The sequence below is a fragment of the Erinaceus europaeus genome, chromosome 17, assembly GCF_950295315.1.
Source record: "Erinaceus europaeus chromosome 17, mEriEur2.1, whole genome shotgun sequence".
Lineage (NCBI taxonomy): Eukaryota > Metazoa > Chordata > Mammalia > Eulipotyphla > Erinaceidae > Erinaceus > Erinaceus europaeus.
In genome coordinates this window covers 46,500,618-46,524,732 of record NC_080178.1, presented here as the reverse complement: position 1 = coordinate 46,524,732, position 24,115 = coordinate 46,500,618, and the positions used below count along the sequence as shown (strand labels likewise).

Here is a 24,115-nt window from a genome sequence, read left to right as displayed (position 1 = left end):
TGGAGGGACCAAGCCCCAGCAATAACACCAGAAACAGACAAACAAACAAACAAAAAACAATAAAAAACTTTGTGAGAACTATGGTTATTTTGTGGTGGGGGTAGGGTGTCACATAACTCTGGTGGTGGGTGTAATGTGCAACTATACCCTTGTAATCTTATCATCTTGTCAGCCACTATCAGATCACTGATAATAGTGAAAAAAGTTCATCCCAGCTGTAAACTCATTTTTTTATTTAAGAAAATAACATTAAAAAAAAAAGTCAACCTAAACTGGAGTTGGTGTATTGCACCAAAGTAAAAGATTCTGGGGTGGGTGTGTGGTAGAGTCCTGGAAAATGATGACAGAGGACCTAGTGGGGGTTTTATTGTTAAGTGTAAAACTGAGAAATGTTATGCATGTAGAAGCTATTGTATTTACTGTGGAATGTAAAACATGAATCCCCCAAAAGTAAATTTAAAAACATAAAAATAAAAATTAAAAGAAAATATGAAAGAGGGGGAAAAAACCGTCAACAGAGAGAGTCAGAGTGACAGCCTGTGGAACAGATCTGGCAGCAACATTCTAGCAAAGGGGTGGGGGCTGGGGGCCAGGCGCCCAGGTGATGACCTCTGAGCCTTTGTTGCTTGCTTGCCTGGCCACGCCCCTTCTCCAGGTTGCCCAGATTTTCTCTCTGAATCCTGAGAGTGCAGGAGGGCAGGAACCCAGCTCCTCTGTAACACTGCCCTTCTGGGAGTCTTGCCCAAAATACTGAGCCCAGGGGGTGTGGAGGGGAGGCTAGGAAGAGCCTTTGCCCTTATATTAAAAAAAAAAAAAAATCAAATCGCTCATTCAGTTATAGCGTAATTTCGAGGCACAGTCGGAAGTCAGACAACCCCCGTGCCTGCCTTGGTGGGCGAGCCCCACCGCCCACCTCCTTTGGGAGGGTGGACATCATGCGCCCTGCGGACAAGACAGGCCTCGGCCCTTCTGCCGCCATGGGCGCCACTGCAGAAGAGTTGACCATCTGGCGACAGCACATGAATAAGAACAAGCTGCACACCCTAGCTCGGCTGAGCCGGGATGGTAAGGACACCACCCACCCCTCTGTGTCCCTCTCCGTGGGCAGGCTGGCTGGGCTGGGGGCCGGGTAGGAGGAATCCAAACTCTTATATGATCTGTATACTGGCACCAAGTCTGTGTCCAATAAATGCCACTCAACACAGCCACCTCCTGGCTTCCTGGCCAGGACTAGACAGCCGGTGGCGTCCCTGATTCCTGGGGTTGTGTTGTGTTAAGAAACTGGGGTGAGGAGGGCCCAGGTTCAAGGCCCCAGTTCCCACCTTCAGAGGGTGGAGATTTTTAGGAGAAGTGGAGTAGTGCTGCAGGTATCTCTTCAGTTTCTCTTGCACTTTCTCTCTCCCCCTCTGTTGGAAAGTAAGGAGGGGGAAACCATAAAAAGAGCTGCTTAATGTTTGGGAGAGGACCAGAGCAGCATCTCCTAGAAGACTTTCTAGGCTTGTTTGAAAGAGGGTGCTGATCTCTTGGCAAAACAGATGCCTCAAGTATGGCACCACCATTACCATTAAGTCACTGGGCTCTTGCCCAGACTCTCACTAAATGATGTGAGATGAACCAGGAAGAGGCATCTCTTCTTTCCCTTCCCTGGCATCTATTCGACTTCCATATTTTTATAAGAACTTTATTCTGCTGTCAGGAACAGGAGTGCTATGGTGTTTTGGTTCATTGTCAGTCGTCTTCCTCTGTGGGACGTTTAATTACTTTCCCAGCTTTCACATTTCCATTAAATTATAGTTAAAACATTTCTTACTAAACATCAGCTGATTTTTCTCCCACAAACAAATTCTGAAATTAAACATCTCAGGTAATGATTTTATGGGTCTTCTTTTTAAAAAGTATTTTAAAAATATTTATTTACTTATTTCCTTTTGTTGCTCCTGTTCTTTTATTGTTATTGTTGTTGCTATTAATGTCATAGTTATTGAATAGGGCAGAGAGAAATGGAGAGAAGAGAAAGATAGATACCTGCAGCAGACCTGCTTCACCCTTTCAACCCAATGCACTACCGCCCGACTCCCAATGTTATGTGTCTTAAGAAATCTATGCCTGGGCAAATTCTCCATTTTTTTCTTGATTTCTTTCTAAATTTTGGTAGTATTCTTTTCATCAAGCCATTTGGAGAGCCCATTCTGTGGCTTGGTGTGGCTAGAGGTCAGTTGCCTGGGAGATGAGTATGTCACAAAGGCCACCCTGACTGCCAGTCACCAGGTCATAAAGGTGGACATTGCTGGGGAATCAGTATGTGACAAAGGTCAGCCTGGATGCAAAGTCCCAGGTCATAAAGGTGGACATTGCCCAGCACCACCAAGTGTATGCCTGTGTGCTGGGTACTGGGGAACTGATCAAAGTCAAACATTTTGAATTTATAACCTAGTGTTGGGAGATACACAAAACCCAGTAAGCACAGATATAAATGCACATGTATAGTGAGTGTGAGGAGTAATTTGTATGGTTATAAGGAATGCTTTTTTAAATTTTCCTTATTGGGGGATTAATATATTCATTTAACAGTAAATACAGTAGTTTGTAGATGAATAACATTTCTCAAGTTTTCCACATAACAATACAACCCCTCTGCCATCATATTCCAGGACCTGAACTACAAGAAAGACATTTACAGAGGGCGAGGGTGGGGTATGTTTCAAGGCTGACTAAAGAAGGGGGAGATGTGAAGTGAGAATCAGGATCAGTGGAGCAGGAGGGTAAGATTTTTTTTTTTTTTTTTTTTTTTTTTGGTAGAGGGAACAAGGAGAACAAACACACTTAACTGAGGGTGGGTGGACAGTTTGTGGAAGGAGGTGAAAGACAACACTATAGCTGCTGTCTGACTGGGCATGGAAGTATGTGATTTTTTTTCCCACCAAGGTTATAGTTAGGGTGTAATGTTGGTAATACAAAGTCAGAACTCCTGGCAGCAATATTTTCCTTTTCTTTTTTACTAGGACATCAGAATTTAGAGAGTAGGGAGAGAGAAAGATAGCCACCTGCAGTCCTGCTTCAGTGCTTGTGAAACATTCCCACTGCAGGTGGAGAGCCAGGACTCAAACTCAGGTCCTTACACAAAAAACTATGTGCACTTAACCCAGCCAAAGTGTTTGCTTAATGAGAGGAAAAAGTCATGTTATTCGGGGCACTGTCAGTCACATCACATAGGTTGGCATTGAGGATAATCCTAATGAGGAGGTAGAAGAGAAGTGAACCCCCAAGATCTGTGCTGGGAAACACTGGCTCAGGTGGCAGTGTGGAGAATTAAGTGGATGTCGGGATTGCCTTTATGAGTGATCTAAGTGACAGCTCAGGTGGTGGCACAGTGGATAAGATGTTGGACTCTGTTTCATGTATTTGTTATTTGTTTGCATAGAGAGTACAAAAGTTCATAAGAACAAAGTTTCATTTAAGGAGTTGGAGGCTGGGCTTGAACCTGGATAGCACACATGGCAAAGTACTTCAGTGTCCAAAGAAGCATTTTGCTGGCCCAGGTTGTTGGATTTTCAAGCTTGATGTCTCGAGAATAATTCCATGGCATCCTATGCGCAAAAATGGTTCTCTGGTTCTGTCTCTTTCTCTCTACTAATTCTTTTCCTCGTAGGGTTCCCCCCTCCGCAGCCCTCCCCCATATTTTAAACTTTAATCAGGAAAATAAAAAGGCCACACACTAGAGAAGCATGTGGGCCACTCAGGCAAAAATGGATGACCTAACGTGGAACAATTGTTTCCTTTCAGAATTATCTAAGAGAGAAAGGATGGCGATTTGGCCTGAATTGGTAGAATGAAATGTAGAGAGTAGACAGACTTAAAGGACAGATGTGAAAATCTATTGGTTACAGTGATGTAGTAAATGATAGGATATAGCAGAAAGGAACTTTCCAAGCAGCTTTTGAGTTTGGATCTATGCAAGTGAATCAAGTGATGATGCTATTCGTCGAGAGCAAAAGCCTACATCAAAGACAAGATTTAAAGGAAGCCCGATTCTGGCTTTAAGTGAGTTTGGTGTGGTTTTTCACAGAGCACTGATTTTTGTTGGCTTATGGCTGTGTTGGGAATTGACTGTTGGACCTCAGAGCTTCAGGCTTGAGTATTTTTGTATAACCATTGTGCTATTTATTTCTCCAGTCCAAGCATATCGATTGTGGGATATTCAGGTAGGAAGTCACATGCATAGGATCAAAAATGTGAATTTGTGTTGGTTGTAGAGAGTTGGAGGGAGGGAACCTTGGCTTTTGAATTTGCCTTTGGCAGAGATTGGCATAGTGATGGTTGGCAAGGCCCTGGGCATGATGTAAGCAGAGGGGATGGAGGGAAATAAGAGAATGTGGAGCTAGACCTCAACAAGCTCCAACACTGATGCCTAAATTGAGCTAGTGAACCTGCTGAGGGAACTGAGAAGAAATGGCATAGAGACACAGGGAATTCCAAGAGAGAATGGTGCCACAAAGCCAGCCTTTGATGCCACAAGCCCTCATCGCCAGGGCACAGTGGGTGCATGCCAGGTGAGCTTGTCGGCAAGGTAACAGTGTCAGTGACTCCTGCAAAAGCCTCACGGTTGAAGGACAGACAAGTATTTTTAAATATAAAAGTCATATTCCAATTCTCTGACACACTGGCATATTGGGGCATCAGAAAAACTAGTTCAAAACCAAGTCTGTAAGGTTTCCAAGTCTATTCCAACTGAACTGCAGAGGACTGAAACTGTTCTAGAGGGCACCAGGTGGTATCCCACAGGCTTATGTGCACATAGTGCAAACTGCAAGGAGCTGCACAATGATCCTGTTTCAACCCCTTGGTTCTCCACGAGCAGGGGGGTCAATTCACAAGTGGTGAAGCAGGTCTGCAGGTGCCTTTCTCTTCTCTGCACTATTTTCTCCTCTCAATTTCTCTCTGTCCTATCCAAAAAAAGAAAAAAAGGAAAGAAAAAAAGGTGTCCAGGAGCAATGGGTTCATAGTGCAGGCACTAAGCTCCAATAGCCCTGGAGGAAAAAAAAGAAAAACTTCTTGGAGTGAATACTGTGCATATGTTCTCTGTCTTCAATGAGAAGTAGGAAATATCAGGTCAAAGGAATTTAATGCTGCTCTTATTAGGACATCTATTAGATTCTTAAAAGCAAAACCACACAGTGGATTTGTATAGTATCCAGATGAAGAAACACGACTCTTACATTTCCAATTTAGCTCTCACAAGCCTTTCTACTAGCATTTGGTTGCAAGAAATATTGTTTCTCTGGGTCCCAACTAGGTCATTTCCTTTTTGAATAGATGTGTTTCCTGAAATCTGAGCTGCCTGCCTCAAATCTACATAAAAGACAGTAGGTTTGACGCACTAACTTGGAGAGGGCTCCCCTATATCCAGATAGTGAGATTCTATTTTATTCCTGTGTATATTTGATTGTGATGAAATTTTAACTTGGGGGGTACAAGTTGGACTAGGTTGGAGAATCCACTTTTGTGCTTAGCTTCCAGGAGGAGAATTCTTTTGGTAATGAAAATATGATAGGATAGAGGAAATACCTGAACAGATTCAGAGCTTGTCTGGAGGTTCAATCAGTGGAGCACAGCTACTCATATACCTTCACCCAAAGACCGGTCACCTCTACTTAGGGAAGGCCATCCTCCTCGACAGAGCACACGGCTTTGGGAGGGTCACACATGGAGCGATGATGGAGCAAGGGGACACCCACATAACCAGGCAGATGAGCCAAATCAACCTGGCATTCAATGGGGTGACAGATGTCACAGCCAGATCGCCCTCACATTCCCTGATCAGTTTTAATACATTAATTAGCCATGATTTAGACCATGGTTTAGAGAATAGGGCAAAATCTTAGTCTTTGACTGACTTACCTTTAGTACTTGGCTTACCATAACATATGTTTTGGGGTAGGTTTCCACCACCCAGTTTGTCTCCAATGTCCATAAGAGCAATTACTAGTTCTCCTTCAACAACCTGTACTTCAGTCCTAGGACATCAGAAAAAAAACTGTGTATAACCTCCACATACTGGAAGTGAAAGACTGTGGTATCTCTGTCTCGGGTAGTGGTTTGGAGGTGGGGGAATATTCCAGTGAATTGAGCAGTTTGCTTTATTCCATAAAGATTTCCTTCAAGTACATATCATGATGTACTATTTCTTACATATTTACAGAGCTTAGCGGGGGTAAAGTTAAACAATCCGGGAAACTGACTTTCAGGAAGGACCTTATTTCTGTCTGTTTCTAGCTATGAATGACTTGCTATTTGAAGGAGTCTTTTGTATTTGCATTTGGATAATGACAGGGTATTTACATAAATCAAATTGTGTTTTTGTTTTCTTTGAATTTCAGAAGTCTCTATGATATGGAGCCACGTTTCTGACTTTATTCTACGACAGCTGAGGCTGCAAAAGGTAGGACTTCGGAAGGTGACTTGGCAGTAGAGCACCGACCCTGCACACATGCCTGAGGTCTTGAGTGTGAAGCCTGGCACTGGCTGTGCTGGAGTGGTGCTCTGGTATCATGCTCTCTCATCTCTCTGTCTCTCTCTCTCTGTCTCTGTCTGTCTGTCTGTCTCTCTCTCTCTCCCTCTCTCTCTCTCTCTCTCTCTCTCTATATATATATATATATATATATATATATATATATATATATATATATATATGCAACTATAGCATCCCTATAGTTTCTCTTAATATTATAGCTTTCGAGCTAGAAATGGACCTAATCTATGATCTTGTAATTCCTCTCCTGGAGATATATCCTAAGGAACACAACACACCCATCCAGAAAGATCTGTATACACATATGTTCTTGGCAGCACAAGTTGTAATAGCCAAAACCTGGAAGCAACCCAGGTGTCCAACAACAGATGAGTGGCTGAGCAAGTTGTGGTATATATATATATATATATTAAAGTACTACTTAACTATAAAAGTGGTGACTTTGGGAGTAAGGCTGTAGCACAGCGGGTTAAGTGCAGGTGGCGCAAAGCACATGGACCGGCATAAGGATCCCGGTTCGAACCCCATCTCCCCACCTGCAGGGGAGTCACTTCACAGGCAGTGAAGCAGGTCTGCAGGTATCTGTCTTTCTCTCCCCCTCTCTGTCTTCCCCTCCTCTCTCCATTTCTCCTGTCCTATCCAACAACGACAACAACAATAATAACTACAACAATAAAACAACAAGGGCAACAAAAGGGAATAAATAAATAAAATAAAAAATAAAAAAAGTTGTGACTTCACTGTTTACAGCCAATCTTGGATGGACCTTGAAAAATTCATTTTAAGTGAAATAAGTCAGAAACAGAAGGATTAATATGGGTTGCTCTCACTCTCAGGCAGAAGTTGAAAATCAAGATCAGAAAGGAAAACACAAGTAGAACCTGAACTGGAATGGGTGTATTGCACCAAAGTAAAAAACTCTAGGGTGGGTGGGTGGGGAGAATACAGATCAAAGAAAGATGACAGAGGACTTAAGGGGGGTTGTATTATTATATGGAAACTGGGAAATTTTATTCATGTACAAACTATTGAATTTACTATTGAATTTAAAACATTAATTTCCCAATAAGGAAATTTTTTAAGAAAGAAAAATATAGCCTTCGAATTGGTTATATTTTATGCAAACATCATTTGAAAACTTTTAGTCTAAAATTCTCTCAGGATTCGTCTTTATCATCCCTTCAGAGAAGTCAGCATGTGGTTCTTTTCTTCCCACCTTCTGTTTGCTTCGTTTCTAGGGGGTCTACATACCTGCTTTTGGGACATTTACTTTTATGAGGCAAAAACTAGATGCTGGGAACAGGTTTAGCTCTATCCAGATACCGATCTTTATCATGTCAGAGAAGCTATTGCAGCTGCATGGACTACGACAAACTAAGATCCACACACCTGGTAAGTAGTTCTACTGGCTAAACCTTTCCCATTAAAAGAGAGACAGTTATTTCTGAGTATCTGCCATCTGCTCACTGTCTTTCCCCCACACAACTGTCCTTTTCTCTTCCAGGGGATATCCCCGTTGTACCACTGAATTTTATCATGGTTGCCATAGCGGGGCATTATAGCAGGGACACAGTCGAAGGATGCATTAAAGAAACTCTGCAGCTCTTATCACGATCAATCTGCACACAAAAGAAAGTTGAATTTACTTTCCAAGGAATCGGTATCCTTACAATTGAAAATGACAAAGTAAAAATGAAATTTTTTCAGGACTTCTTGTCTGCAGTGGATTCAAGTGGCAATCTGGAAAAAGGTATTGCAAAGGTAATGTTGACCTTCTAATTATTTCTCTTTCTTACAGTTCTGAATTGTCTATAGAGGTGTCACCCTTCAGTGTTGGCCTGTCTTAGATGACAAGTGCCCCTTGGGCAAAGAAAGGCTTGATTCTAAGTGTCTTACTCAGATAAAATGGCCAGAAGGATAAAACATCTGAAGGTCTGAGCCAGGGACAGGGGAAAATATGGTTTAAAAGTATCTTACTGGGAGTTGGGAAGTAGTGCAGCGGGTTGAGCACAGTAGGCCCAAAGTGCAAAGACTGGCATGAGGATCATGGTTTGAGTCTGCAGGTGTCTATCATTCTCTCCCCCTCTCTGTCTTCCCCTCTTCTCTCCATTTCTCTCTGTCCTACCCAACAACAAAGAATTCAATAAGGACAATAACTACAACAATAAAACAACAAGGGCAATAAAAAGAGAATAAATAAATATAAAAATAGATAAAAGTATTTCACCCACATAATTTCTTTTTTATTATTTTTATTGAGGAATTAATGTTTTATATTCAACAATAAATACAATAATTTGTACATGCATAACATTTCTCAGTTTTCCACATAACAATACAATCCCCACTAGGTTCTATGTCATCCTTTTGGAACCTGTACTCAACCACCACTGCACCAGGGAATGTTTTACGTTGTGGCAGTACACCAACTCCAGTTCGGTTTCTACTTGTGTTTTCTGATCTTGTTTTTAAGCGTCTGTCTGAGAGTGGGATCATCCATATTCATCCTTCTGTTTCTGACTTCTTTCAGTTAACATGATTTCTTCAAGCCCCATCCAATATGGGTTTACAATGGTGAAATCACCATTTTTAATAGCTGAGTGGTATTCCATTGTGTATATAGACCACAACTTGCTCAGCCACTCAACTGATGTTGGACACCTGGGTTGCTTCCAGGTTTTGGCTATTACAAATTGTGCTGCCAAGAACATAGGTATACACAAATCTTTTTGGATGTGCATGTTGGGTTCCTTAGGATATATCCCCAGGAGAGGAATTGCAGGATCATAGGGTAGGTCCATTTCTAGCCTTCTGAGAGTACTCCAGACTGTTCTCCACAGAGGTTGGACTAATTTACATTCCCACCAGCAGTGCAGGAGGGTTCCTTTGACCCTACAACCTCTGTAGTATTTGTTGCGCTACCTTTTTTGAAGTATGACATTTTCATAGGAGTGAAGTGGGATCTATTGGTTGTCTTTATTTGCATTTCTCTGCCAGTCAAAGACTTGGAGCATTTTTTCATGTGTTTCTCATCCTTTTGGATCTCTTCTGTGGTGAATATTCTGTCTATGCTTCTCCACATTTTTGGATGGCTTCATTTGTTTTCTTGTGGTTGAGGCTGGTAAGCTCTTTATATATTTTGGTTATTAGCCACTTGTTTGATGCAGGGCATGTGACGATCTTCTCCCATTTTGTGAGGGGTCTCTTGGTTTGGGTATTGCTTTTTTTGCTGTGCAGAATCTTTTTAATTTGATGAAGTCCGGTAGGTATATATTTGCCTTAGTCTACTTTGTAACTGGATTCATTTCATTGAAGATGTCTTTAATATTTATGTGGAAAAGAGTTCTGCCAATATTTTCCTCTAAGTATCTGATAGTTTCTGGTCTAACATCCAAGCCCCTGATCCATTTAGAATTTACTTTTGTGTTTGGTGGTTCACATTCATTCCTCTGCATGTTTCAACCCATTTTCCCAACACCATTTGTTGAAGAGACTCTGCTTTCCCCCTTTTAATAGTCTGGGCACCTTTGTCAAAGATTAGATGTCCAGTGTGTGGGGGCTTACTTCTGGGTTCTTGGTTCTATTCCACTGGGCAGTGTGTCTGTCTATTCATGTTCCATTACCCAGAAGGTTTGATTACAAGGACCCCATAAAACAATTTGAGGTCAGGGAGTGTGATCCTCCAGTTCTGTTCTATCTTCTCAAGATTATTTTTGACAATTCTAGGTCTTTTTGGTTCCAGATAAACATTTGTAGAATTTGTTTTATACTCCTACAAGATGTGTATGGATTCTTGATGGGGATAGCATTAAATTTGTATATGGCCTTGGGCAGTATATTCATTTTAATGATGATAATTCTTCCAACCCTTGAACATGGAATTATCTTTCCACTTCTTTGTGTCTTTTTCAATTTCCTTGATTAGTGACTCACAATTTTAGTATACAAGCATTTCACTTCTTTGGTTAGGTTTATTCCTAGCTATTTTATTTTTTTGTTCTTGTTGTTGCTGTAGGAAAAGGAATTGATTTCTCGATTTTTCTTCTTCTAACATAGTGTTTGCATAGAGGAATGCCACTGAATTTGAATATTAATTTTGCAGCCTGACACCTTACTGTATTGCTTAATGATTTCCTAAAGCTTCTGGCTGGATTTCCTAGGTTTATCTATGTATACTATCATATCATCTGCAAATAGGGAGAATTTGACTTCTCTTACAATATGTATGCCTTTAATTCCTTGCTCCTGCGTGAAAGCTTGGGCAAGAACTTCCAAAACTATGTTGGGTAGTAATGGTGATAGTAGGCAGCCCTGTCTAGTACCTGATATGTGTGGAAATGCTTACAGTTTTTCACCATTGAGTATGATTTTGGCTGTAGGGTTCTGAGGGATCAGAGCTCCAGGACACATTGGTGGGGTTATCTCTCCAGGGAAGTCTGGTTGGTATCGTGCTTGCAGCTGCATCCTGTTGGCTGAAAAGAGAGTTAAAATATAAAGCCAAACATGTTTTTGACTGACTATGAACCTAAAGGCTAGAATGGCACAAATGAAGAGTTGGGGGTGGTCTCCATTCTCTGCTAATAGGCGTATTTTAGTTATATTTGTTTTTTAAGCTTTACTTTTTTTATTTACAAAAGGAGACAATAACAGAACTGTAGGATACTAGGGGTACAACTCCACACAATTCCCACCACCCGATCTCCATATCCCATCTCCTCTCCTGATAGCTTTCCTATTCTCTATCCCTCTGGGAGTATGGACCCAAGGTCATTTTGGGTTGCAGAAGGTGGAAGGTCTGGCTTCTGTAATTGCTTCCCCACTGAGCCTGGGCTTTTACTCATTGATCCATACTCCCAGTCTGCCTCTCTCTTTCCCTAGTAGGGTGGATCTCTGGGGAAGTGGAGCTCCAGGCCACATTGGTGGTGTCATCAGTCCAGGGAAGTCTGGTCGGCATCATGCTGGCATCCGGAACCTGGTGGCTGATAAGAGAGTTAACATACAAAGCCAAACAAATTGTTGAACAATCATGGACCTTAAGGTTGGAATAGTGGAGAGGAAGTGTTAGGGGGGGTACTCACTGCAGACCTGTGTACTTGTGTACTTCTGATTTCAGGTATATATTTTTCCTTGGTTTATGGACACATGTGAACATATGCTCTATCTCAGGGGACCTGGACTATATCTGGGTTTGGGGACTTTATTGGGGAGTGGACCACCTGGAATGGAATTAGAGAATACTATGAAAGGAAAGGTCTCTCCTGAGTGATGAAGCTGAAGGGTTGTCGTTCCACACCTGAAGTCTCTGGACACAGTCTGAAGTGAAGCATGCTGGGGTGGTACTCGTTACATTGATTAGGTTGTGATCGGCGGATGCAATATTATTTGACATGAATTGAGAGAAGCATGCAGGAAAGTCCAAAGGGCCTGAGGATATACTAGTTTTTTTTCTCCCTGAGCCTGAAATGTTATATGCAGATGGATCCTAGTTATTGTCTGGGGAGATGATGTCATGGCTGGAAAAAGGATCAGAAAGCTGGATCAGGGAAGAGAGTAGCTTCCAAATATGCTAAAGGTATATAAATATTGTTGACTGTAAACCCCATCTATTGGATCTGATCCGTTGCCCTATTCAGCTTAGGAGCCTATTTGATTGACCTCTGTATCCCTTTAGATCAAACCTCACATTCTGTGATTATCAGTAAGAACATTACAATTGTCCCAAAATTAGGACCCATCTTCCTCAGGTGTAGCATAGAGTATGTGGTCCAGCCTCCTTTCAGAGGATGGAACATTCTCTACTGTTGTTGATTTGAGTGCAAGGACCTGTGGGGGTCCACAAAGGGATCTGTTTTGTTGTTCCTGATACAGATGACTGGCAACAATGGAGAAAGGGATTTATTTGAGGTCAAGGCCCATCATGTCTGTTTGGGAGTCTCAGGACTCCCAGACTAGGGCCCCAGCTTGATGGGGTGGCCTGATAGTGACTAAAGAGTCATCGTTAAAGTATGCCAGTCTCTTGCCCTTATTGAGCTTTTGCTGTCCTTGCTTTGATAAGGATATCTTGGGAGTAAGTATAATAGGAAATAGGGAAGGAACTTCCCTATGCTTTATCCCTCTGAGAGTATGGACTCATGATCATTATGGGGTGCAGAAGGTGGAAGGTCTGGCTTCTGTAATTGTTTCCCTGTTGAACACTGGCATTGGCTGGTCAATCCATATTCCCAGCCTGTCTCTCTCTTTCCCTAGTGGGGCAGAGATCTGAGATAGGTGTGTCTCCAGGTGGAGTCATCTGCCCAGGGAAGTCAGGTTGGCATCATGGTATCATCTGGAACCTGGTGGCTGAAAAAGAGTTAATATAGAAAGCTGAACATATTGTTGACTAATCATGAACCTAAAGGCAACAATATTGCAGATGAAGATTTGGGGTCTCTGTTTTGGAAAAAACAGGTTTGTCTATTTTAGGTTTATTCTAAGGGCTCCATTTTTGCCTGAGCCTAACAGCTGATATGCAGGTGGACACAGGTTACTGTCTGGGGAAATGGTGTAATAGTTGGAAAAGGGACTAGAAAGCTGGATCTGGGAGAAGAGTCAGAAGATCATTATTAAATGGGGGGGGGGGTAAGCTTGAGGCTTTAGTCACTGAGCATCCAACAAGCCAGCCTTCCAGTAGCATTGCTTCCAGGGAGCCTGTGAGGCGTCTGGGTCCTGGACTATAGACCAGCTATAAATCTCCGCTCTCCTTTTTCTCCAGACACCTCAAAGTGTAAATTCAACTTTAGCAAACATCAAAAATTCGAAGAGAAGTCCAAACTGTGTTCTTTCATTCCCCAGGTGAGTGCCTTACCCCACAGGTTCCATGGACCTATCAACCCTGGCCTCCCAAACTCTCTGCCAACCACATACCACTCTGACAGCCCTGTATTGAATCTGGTGACAGAACTAGAAAAGTCACATTCAAACTGAAACCAAAACCCAAAGGCATCCCCTCCCCCCCAGAGTATGAGTACCTTTTGAGACCTCAGTTTAGAAGAGGCAGGTCACAGTCAGACTCAGGCTAAAAAAGAAAAGAGTCTTCAGTCTGTGATTTCTGCATAACAAAGTCCAGGCACTCACTCATGGCAGAGAAGTAGGTTTATTTCAGTATTATCAGGCTGGGTGGGTTGCTGCTCAGAACTGAGAATTCTCCTAGTTTCTTATTCAGATCCAGTGAGCAGGCAAACCTTTTGGTCCATTCCTAGAATTGAATTTGAATTAAAAGGAAATAATGAAACACTGGAAAAAATTGAACAACCTAAACTGAGGAAATCCGTGTTAAGAATGAAGTCAGACAAAGATGATGTGCAAGGTAGGCCAACGATTTTAGCTGTTTTCTCTTTTCTGCTAAGCAGCAGGGCATTGTTGCTGAGCAACTCCTGTGCCGAAAATCAGTACCATTAGAGTTATAAGAAATGTGTTCTTCTAAGAAACTGGTCTTCTAGAATTTTATTTTTTTTAATTTTATAATTATTTATTTTCCCTTTTGTTGCCTGTTTTTTATTGTTGTTGCAGTTGTTATTGTCATTGATGATGTTGTTGTTGGATAGGACAGAGAAATGGAGAGAGGAGGGGAAGGCAAGAGGGGGGGAGAGAAAGACAGACACCAGCACACCTGCTTCACTGCTTGTGAAGCGACTCCTCTGCAGGTGGGGAGCCAGGGGCTAGAACTGGGATACTTACACTGGTCCTTGTGTTTTGTGCCACTGGCATTTTTCCAGCTGCGCTATCGCCTGACTCCCAAGAAATATGCTCTTCTAAGAAATAGCTCTTCTAGAATTTTCTATCTCACCTTAACTCTAATTCCTGAGATTCTCAACTAAGACTCTTTGCTGGCTCTCTACTACATAAAAGAGTCAAAGTTCAGATGGCTACCGGGGGAGGGAAGTGGCCTAGGTAGGTAACAGAAATGCATCAAGTGAGCTGCATGTAACATGTTCCATATATATATATTCTGAGTAGGAGTTTACAACTGTCTTATATGGCTTAATAGAAAATAGTAGGATTTTCATGTCTGTAGCTGATGTGACTTTGGTTGAAACATATGTAGAAATACAAAGGTATTCTTTGTTTTTTTCTAAGTTACTGGAGATAGCTAGAAGTTGCCAGACAATGTTTTGAGGACTGTTCCTTTCATAGAGATTTTACTTGTTATCTTAAGTTGTTATTTATGCAATCTTTCCTTTTCACTTTCTTCCCTTCTCTCTATCTCTCTCTCTCTCTCTCTCTCTCTCTCTGTATCTGTCTCTGTGTCTCTCTGCCAAGGATTGAACCTGTGATTTAAGAGCATCAGACACAAAAAAGTCTTTTGCATAACCACTATGCTATCTCCCTGGCCCATTATGCATTAGATTAAGCACTTAGCACAGTTGGTGTAGAGTAAGAATGTGTTATCTGTTCCTATTGTATTTTTCTCTCTTCATTGTATCTATATGACCATTAAAGCCTCAAAGGAAAAGACTGAAAGGAAACTTAACTCTTTCTCTTATTCTACAGTCAACTTTCTACCTAGACCTCCAGGTCAAAAACCCACTCCAGCATCTGGAAATATTGCACCCGTAATATTGCCTACCACAGTGGAACCTAATAAGACTGTCTTTACAAAAACAAGAACCAAAAGGTAACATGATGGTCTTTTGTGGGGGGTTAGGTGGGGATCACACTTTACTAACTGTAGTCTGAGTCTTATCTTGATTCAGGGATATTAGATGTTTCCATGCATGCCTTCACATGGTGTCCCTGCATTTGTGCTCCATGGTGAGGACTGCAGAGATGTTCAGGGCTCACAGTCTATCAGGGGGAAGCTAGGTGTGCATGGTCATTAGTAGTGCCAAATACACTGGAGACCTCACTTACCTTGTTTAGTAACTTTGCTTTAGAATGTTGATTCCACAGGAAGATGTGTGTGTGTGTGTGTGTGTGTGTGTGTGTGTGTATGTGTGTGTGTGTGTGTGTGTGTGTGTGTTCACTGCACCTCCCATGCCTGAGAAAGTGCAGTCAGTAATGCTCAAAAGTCAAATGTAAACAAGCATGCTATTATTGAAATCCAGGCTTATCAAACACATAGGTCGCTCACCTCTACAATGCAGAGCTCTGAAGAGAACCACTGAGCTATCTTCCTTTGGCTATATTTGCCTCTAATTTCACTCTAGATGTGAAATTGTGTTGTTTTTTAATATTTATTTATTCCCTTTTGCTGCCCTTGTTGTTTTATTGTTGTAGTTATTGTTATCATTATTGTTGGATAGGACATAGAGAAATGGAGAGAGAAGGGGAAGACAGAGAGAGGGGAGAGAAAGATAGACACCTGCAGTTCTGCTTCTCTACTTGTGAAGCAACTCCCCTACAAGTGGGGAGCCAGGTTTGATCCTTATGCCAGTCCTTGTGCTTTGTGTCCTGTGCACTTAACCCACTGTGCTACAGCCTGACTCCCTATTGTTGTTTTCTTATAGTGTGCCACATCCACCCAGTCCATCAAAGAACACCAAAACAGAACCTAAGACCTCTGAGACTACAACTTGTAGGGATCATGAGAAAGCAGGACAGGTACCAGTCTCCTCAGACAAACAAATGATGGGGGTGGGTGCTACTGAACACAAACAGGGCTGGGAGAACAAGGGTTCTGAGTGAACATAGACCTTGCAAATCAAGTGGAATTGTGGCCACTCCTGCAACCTGAGGACTCAGCCTATCAAACCCATTGTGCACATCGCTGTTCATATGTCTTTTTATCAAACACACTCCTGGAGAAATCCAGTCTTGGGGAGCACAGGAAGAAGTGTGAAGATAAGAAAGCAAAAGGTAGGAATAGACCCTTGGTGTCATTGTAGGAACTTTGTTACGTGTGTATGCAACGCAGGAAGGCCAACAGTGCACTGTATTCTAATGTCAAGTTGAAAAAAGAAGAAGAACAGGACGACCAAATTCTACATCAATATCAGATAATGAAAGACAAGGACACTGCATTCAAAGACCAGGTAGTAGAATGCTTGGATTGAGAGGTGGTGCAGTGGGGGCAGCAAACAAGACAAGGCCACTGCAGATGTCCTGTGCACGTCTGCCTGGCAGTGTGCCAAATCAGGCATTTCATTTGAGAATGAAGTTTGGGTCATGGCCAGGTTTTCAGGAGCAGACTAAAGTCTTGTTTGGTGCACTACATTTTGGGGCTGAAGCTACTTTCTGATCTCGTCACAGCTTATATAAATGCATTGGGGAGGGGTTTGGAGGATGAATGGAGGGTTTACTCTACTCTGTTGCATGAGTGCAGGGAAGAACATAGACAGCCATCCATTTTCAGGTGCCATTCTGCTTGACTTGCTAGAGCCGCCAGGCCTTGGGTTTGAAAAAGAAAGTTCTTGACTGGGAGACATTTTCTCAGGGAGCAAAACAAACATAGAAAAGCCCAATCAGTTTGGACTCATTTGAAACACAGTCTTTGTAGAGAGAATGTTAGTAGCCTTCACAAACAGAATGACATTTCCAGTGTGTGTTTATTTTCTTTTTCCTTGCGAAGTTGAGACTAAAATCAGAAAAAGAAGAACGCATGAGGAATGCTGCTTATAACCTTGGTGTCGCAGATGCTATAAAATCACAGAGGAATCCGAAATGCCACTTTTCTGTAAGAGTTGTTTCTGCCTCTCTCTTGCATATAACCCTGTCTGGGAATGTTTGAACCCACCCTCTGGAGGGCAGATTGAAGGGATTCCTGTGGGCTTTACAAGAGTGATACTTCCTTTCTGGGTGGGAGCTCATTCCATAGAATCTTGGGCCCCTCCCGACACCCTCAGAACTAAGGTCTCCACCTCAGTAAAACCCTCAGGTGAGCTGTAGGTGCAGAAGTTTCAAAAAACTTCATTTCAGATGGTAGTGAACATGCTTCACCACCATTTTCATGTTTTTAGTATCTTTGGCTTCTATTTTTATCTGCCTAAATCATCCTCTTTTCAAACCATTTTCTAGTTAACCTGACAACTCTTGGACTTGATAGATAGTCCATTGTATTGCCTTTGTTCACCATGCAGGGCTTTGGGACACACACACACACACACACACACACACACACACACACACACACACAGACACACCATGGAGAAGAAAAAAAGACCTGTGTTGTTAAAATTCAGAGTCTCTAGCTGGCCGGGCTAGCTTCACGAGCGGGCAACAGAGACGACCAGAGACATACGGCTGGGCAGAGAAGCTGTATTTCTTTATTTAGGATCAACGATTTATAAACTAAGACAAACTAATCACCAAACAGAACTCTGCCGCCTCTTTACCGTGGTGGCGCCAAGAACTCTCTCTAACTCTGCCACTCTGGAACTCTGTTGGGGTTCCTAGGGGCGGGGCAAAGCAGGCCCTTGAAACTAACTGGACTGATGCAATTCTCTTGGCGGGGGAGAGCTAGAACAAACCAATGTAAAGCATACAACAGACCTGTGACCTCTGGTCAGTTCTGCTCAGAGTCACCTTGGAGCAGGTGAGTTCAACATGTAGCTGCTTTATCGGCACTTTGAAAAATGACTTTTCTTTCTTTTAGATAGATGGAGAAAGCAACCACAGCACTGAGGCTCCTTCAGTGTGGTAGCGCAGGGCTGAAACCCAGGTCTCACCAACGACAAAGCAGTCACTGTATAAGCCAGCTATTTTGCTAGCCCATCAGTTGCTTTCTTGCTCGTCTCAAAGAAATGAACTGCTCCTCTTTCATCCTAGAATCCATATTACTTTGCGAACCGACCAGCAAGTGCTGCTATTGTCACTGAAAAGAAAAATGAGTATACTAAGAACCTTCTCAAACAAATAGATGCCAATAGTAAACTGGCCAAGAAAAACAAAGAAAATCAGAAAGTCTTGGAGCAACTAGAACGGCTGCAACTCAAACAAGAGTGAGTTTTGGTGGACTTGCAGGGGGACTCCAGTAGGGAAGGGTAGGGCAGCACAACTAGTGCTACAGCACATCTCAGCCAGCCAACCAGGATCCCCACACAGCCCATCATCGCCACCAATGCTTAGTGTCAGGACAGCCTTGGAGGCCAGGTACAGTTGTCAGTTGGGACCATGGCCTTTGGCTTTGTGGTCAGTGGTGTTAGTAGAGGAAGAAGGGGCCAGTCTGATGGAGGGACCCTTCCAAGTGTAGGTTTATCATCAGTCTGTTGGGAGCCCAGCACCCAGGGTCAGGAGTGTGGGGGCCCAGACTAGAAGCAGGGGCCAGGCCATCATGGAAAGGCTTCCACATACTCATACCTGCCATTCTCCTGTAGCTCAGCCTGGGATGAACATTTCTCTCAATTCCCAGTCCTGAGGAAAGAGAGTGTTTGGTTGCACTTGGCCTGAGGCTGAGCATTTGAGTCAGGGAGGAGGTCAGGAGAGCAGTGAAGGAAACTACTGTGGGGAAGACTCCCCCAAAAAGAGGTAATTCCTGCCTCCATAAAGCTAGTCTCTCTCTCTCTCTCTCTCTCTCTCTCTCTCTCTCTCCCTTCCTCCCTCCTTTCCTCCCTCCCTCCATTCCTTTCTTATTTGCCACTATGGTTATTTGGGGCCTGTTGCCCTGATGCTTCACTATTTCTGACAATCCTTTCTCCCATCTAAGTACTAACCAGGTCCAACCCTGCTTAGATTCTGAGATCAGATGACATCGGGTGTGTTCAGGGTGGTATGGCCATAGAACTGACAGTCCTTTCTTTGATAGACTGTGAGAGCTAGAGAGAAGACAGTGAGAGAGAAAGAGAGACAGAAATAGAGAGAGAGAGCGAAAAGGAGAGATACCTGCAGCACTGTTCCACTGCTTGTGATGCGTCTCCCTTGCAGGTGAGGACCTTGAGCTCAGGTCTTTGCACATGGCAGCATGTGTGCTCTCCTAGATGAGACAACACCAGGCTCCAAGGCCCGTCTCAATCAGGTGTAATGGAAGCTTCCAGAAGGAAGTACCAGCTTTTATTTTCTTGGAACTTATTCCCACTATTACTTGCTAGGTGTGTTTTGATGATGTTGGTCTCCATTAGAATAAACTGTGGCCTCACCTCCTCCTCTTCCAATTATCAGGATTGATGAACAAAAAGATGAACTGAAGAAACATCAATTTGAGGAGAGAGAAATGTATAAGAAAGCACTGGAATACCAGGTAAGTGGACGGGTTGCTATTTTGAGAACTGTACACTGCTTCCTAGCACTCTGAACGTAGGTGTGTTGAGAGTAGAATACTGGGCCCCCACCCACCTACCAGGTTTCCTCATGAGAGTTTGGGTGCCCTGGCTCCTTCCTATAAACAGTGGGTCTGTCAGTGTACCCCAATGCTGCAGACTTCACACTGGCTCTCTCTGTTCCAGCTGAAACACAGGCCTTCCAGACTGCCCATCTACGAGCCCATGGGCACCTTCACCAACTTTGGGCAGAATGAAAAGACCCTGGAGGCTGAGAAGCGGCAGAGAAATATTGAATATATGAAGCAGCAGGTGGAAGCCGCTCTAGGCCACAGAAGACAGCGTGTCCTCAACCAAATAAAAAATCTGCAGCAAGAAAAAAAAATGCTTCAGAAAAACCAAGAAAAGTAAGGGGCCTGGCCCTTCCTTCCTCACCATAACCCTCTCCTCCTTTCTCTCCCTCTCCCCACCCAACCTTAGTAGAAACATGTGTGGACAGGTGGAGAGTCATGACTGACCCTAGCTCGCCCCAGCCTGCTTCTCATCTCTACTCCCCAGTCAACTTCTGAGGCTGTTGCATGTCACAAACCACCTTATGGGATGAGTATAAATACAATATGAGTATAAATACAATAGTTTGCACATGCATAGCATTTCTCAGTTTTCCACATAACAATGCAAACTGCACTAGATGCTCTGTCATCATTTTTGGACATGGACACTGCCCCCCCCCCCACTGCACCCCAGAGTCTTTTACTTTGGTGCAATACAAAAACTGCAGTTCTGGTTCTACTTGTGCTTTCTCTTCATATACTGTTTTTCAACTTCTGCCTGGGAGTGAGATCTTCCCATATTCATCCTGTTGCTGACTTATTTCATTTAACCTGATTTCTTCACACTCCATCCAAGATGGGCTGAAAATGGTGAAGTCACCATTTTTTTTTATTATCACTGAATAGTATTCCATTGTGTATATATACCACAACTTGTTCAGCCACTCATCTGTTGGACACCTGGGTTGCTTCCAGGTTCTGGCTATTACAAATTGTGCTGCTTACGAACATATGTGTACACAGATCCTTTTGGATGTGTGTGTTGGGTTCCAACCAGGAGAGGAATTGCAGGATCATAGGGTAGGTCCATGAGATGAGTTTTTAGATTTATTAAAGGAAACAAACATCTTTTGACAGAAAGAGGGTTTTCATTGACATAAAGAGGGTTTTGACTTAAAGCAAGCAGTCTTGGACCCTTCAGCTAGGGTTCTCTGTATCTGCTCATGTTACTGACTCTTTTTCTTTATTTCTTTTTTTTTTTTTTGAAAAAGTTTCATTTATTTTGGGTAGAGATTGGGAGAAAAACAGAGAGAAACCTGTTGCACTTCCTAATTGAAGTTGGGGACCTGAGGCTTGAACCCAGGTCCTTGCACACTGCAATGTGTGCTTTCAAGTAGGTGCACCACTACCTGGCCTCCAACTTTACCTCTTATTCCAAAGAGTGAGAGAAAAACCAGATTTCCCACTGAATCCAAAGGAGAGAGGACTAGGCGGGAGATGGTGGCAGTGGATGGAGTCAGACTCTTGCCTTCCCTCCAGGCATTTAGCAGAAAGATGTGCAGAAGAGGATCGAAGGAACACCATCAATCAACACCTGAGAAAAGAATGGGATAAAGATGTTGTGCTGAAGCATCAGCGAGATGAAGATGCCAAGGCCTTTGACAAGTAATTGTCTTCTGGGGTTGCAAGTTGCCTCCTCTCCCCATTTCCTCCACTCTGATCTGTGGGTCTATAGAGCTTCATGCAAATGAGTGGGGGTTGCCAAGAGAACTCCATGGAGGACAGAAGTCTGGGTTTAGTGTGGGGACAGGTGTGCTGCCTGCTAAATGTCTACCAACAGTGTTTTGGTCTGCCTCTACTCAAGGGAGCTTCGTTTTTCTTTAGTGGAGGGTGCAGGGCATTTCTCTTTGGAAATAACAAGTTTGAAGCAGGGAGAGTGAGTTTCCATCCTTGGCTTATGGAATGTTCTGTTCTAAGAGCAGAGCTGAGGAATCATGGGTAAATGGGCAGTCAGGGGAGTTGGGCTGTAGCGCAACGGGTTAAGCGCAGGTGGCGCAAAGCACATGGACCGGCATAAGGATCCCGGTTTGAACCCCGGCTCCCCACCTGCAGAGGAGTCGCTTCACAGGTGGTGAAGCAGGTCTGCAGGTGTTTATCTTTCTCTCCTCCTCTCTGTCTTCCCCTCCTCTCTCCATTTCTCTCTGTCCTATCCAACAACGACAACAACAATAATAACTACAATAAAACAACAAGGGTAACAAAAGGGAACAAATAAAATAAATATTTAAATTTTTTTAAAAAAAATTTAAGATTAAAAAAAAAGTTAAAAAAAATGGGCAGTCAGTTAGGAATGGAGTCATGAGTAATGGATGCTATACAATGTGAGACACCCAGCAGGGAATAGGCCCAGACCATCCTCCCAGAGAGTGCCTGTCCTGTCTTCTCAGCCCTCTCTCTCTACTCACCACCAGGAGCAGAGCCTCTAGCCCCAGTCCATGGAGGCTGACAGTTAGCCTGAGAAAGGCTGATGATCTTTTGTTTTATTTTCATTTGTCAATGGCGAAAGTTAACATGTGCCTGACTGAGAAGGTGAAAAACTTGCCAAAACAGATGGAGCCTATCCCTTCAGATGTTATCAAAGCCTCAGTATGACAAACTTTTTTTTTTTCATGAACCTTAGGTCAGGCTTATAGTGGAGCTGGGAATTAAACTGAAACTTAAAAGGAAATGAAAGTCACTTGCAGAACGACTGGGCTATATCGGTAGCCTCAAATATTCTAAATGACCAATTGACAAATTATTATCTTGGCTAACCCATGGATAAGTCCTCCTCCTCCTTCCTCTCCTCCTACTCTTCTTACTCTCTCTACTCTTCCTTCACTCTGGCTAATGATGATACAGAGGATTGAGCCTGGGACCTCAGAGCCTCAGACATGCAAGTCTTTGCACAACTGCCATGCTAGCTTTCCCACTGGGATACAATCTGTTCTAGAGAAGATGTTTTGATTTTAGTGGAAGGTGTTTCCTCCCCCACTCCCATGTAGGGCCGTCATTTGTGGCAGAGAGTGAGAGGAGAAGGGCAGGCTGGGGGTAAGGGGAACAGGTACTGGGGGGGGTTCACTGTCCTTGTCTCCTTTTCACAGTTTTGAGGAAGGCCTCTCACCATCACATGTGGTTTTTCCACTTCAGGGCACCAGACAAACTATTTATTTTGGATCAGTGCAATGACTACAAACGCTGTAAACAGTGTCAGAGAGACCCATCCAACAAGGGCAAGACCCACTTCTGGCCCTACAACAAACACTTGCCAGGGTCTCTCATGCTCATGTGAAGCCAGAGTCCGGTCCTCGCCTCCCAGATGTCTTGGGACTCCAGCAGGATGCCACCTGGGAGCTTGCAGAGTAGATTGTGTCTGTCCTCCCTCCTTTTGTGAATCCGTGTGTGCCTGATCACCCACAGCCTCACCCCAGTCCACCTGCACCCCAGAACATAATGTGACAGCTGTGAGGAGGAGTTATGTAGACTCACCCTAGGGTGGAGTGCTGTCCTCCACCCCCACCCCGGACACCAGTCCAGCCTCAACCTCACAGCACCTGCTGCCAGGGTGGCAGGGGAGAAGGCACCCTGCCTCACCTGAGCTGTGGTGCTCTGTCCTCAAACCCATCCCCCCACCCACAGCCCCTTCCCTCACCGTCCACTTCATCCCTCCCCTGGCCATCCCCTCATACCCCAGTTGACCCTTAGCACAGCCCACCACCCACCCTGGAGTCTACCTCCATTTTCCCCACCCACCACCCTCCCCTCATCCACCACCCACCCTGCAGTCCACCCCCTTACCCCCATCCACCACCCTCCCCTCATCCACCAACCACCCTGCAGTCCACCTACCTGCCCCAGTCCACGTCCACGTCCACTCAGAGCCCACTACCTACCTCCATCAGTCAGTCCACCCTTAGCCCACAGCACCCTGGCTGTGGTGTGCTGTCCTCACCCTCACTCTACTCCCCGCCCCAGTCTACCAATCCCCCTCCAAATCCACACCTCTCCCTTATTGCACCCCTCCCCTCCAAGTTCACCAAAACATAGCAATCCATCCAGCTCACCCCTACTGGACTCCCCACTATCAAAGCACCCAACCATTACTCCACCCTCCCTCCACCCTCATTTTCTGTCCCTTCTCAGCCCTAAAGGTACCCACTGCCAGATGGCTGGAGAAAGCCACCTAGCCTCCATTTGGCTTTGGTGTATTGCCCCCCCAACCAGTGCAACCAAAGTTCACCTTTTTGGACCCCCCCTCTCTAAGTCCAGCCTCCTCCCTTCACCTTCCCTGTCTCTCCTCATCCACTGTACCTGCTGCCAGGGAG

The 24,115-nt window shown here is 43.9% G+C and overlaps 1 protein-coding gene across 1 annotated transcript; it reads left to right on the top strand.

Annotated features, from left to right (window-relative positions):
- Nucleotides 1–935: 935 nt before the first annotated feature.
- LOC132533732 (coiled-coil domain-containing protein 81-like) lies at nt 936–21,420 on the top strand. Its single transcript, XM_060175782.1, has 16 exons — nt 936–1,065; nt 2,156–2,311; nt 6,378–6,439; nt 7,768–7,921; nt 8,034–8,290; nt 13,281–13,360; nt 13,768–13,874; nt 14,556–14,608; nt 14,944–15,182; nt 16,015–16,108; nt 16,393–16,539; nt 17,076–17,180; nt 18,272–18,444; nt 19,601–19,679; nt 19,885–20,105; nt 21,291–21,420. Exons 1-16 carry the CDS (start codon nt 936–938, stop codon nt 21,418–21,420), a joined length of 2,187 nt encoding a protein of 728 aa, XP_060031765.1.
- Nucleotides 21,421–24,115: the final 2,695 nt, after the last annotated feature.

What these genes read in the sequence shown, in the direction of transcription:
- LOC132533732 (XM_060175782.1), top strand. Translation starts at nt 936, where the DNA reads ATGCGCCCTGCGGACAAGACAGGCCTCGGCCCTTCTGCCGCCATGGGC. An exon ending in GGAATCAGTATGTGACAAAG is followed by an intron (nt 2,312 to 6,377) that starts GTCAGCCTGGAT and finishes TTTGAATTTCAG; the next exon opens with AAGTCTCTATGATATGGAGC. An exon ending in TGACTTTGGTTGAAACATAT is followed by an intron (nt 14,609 to 14,943) that starts GTAGAAATACAA and finishes TTGGTGTAGAGT; the next exon opens with AAGAATGTGTTATCTGTTCC.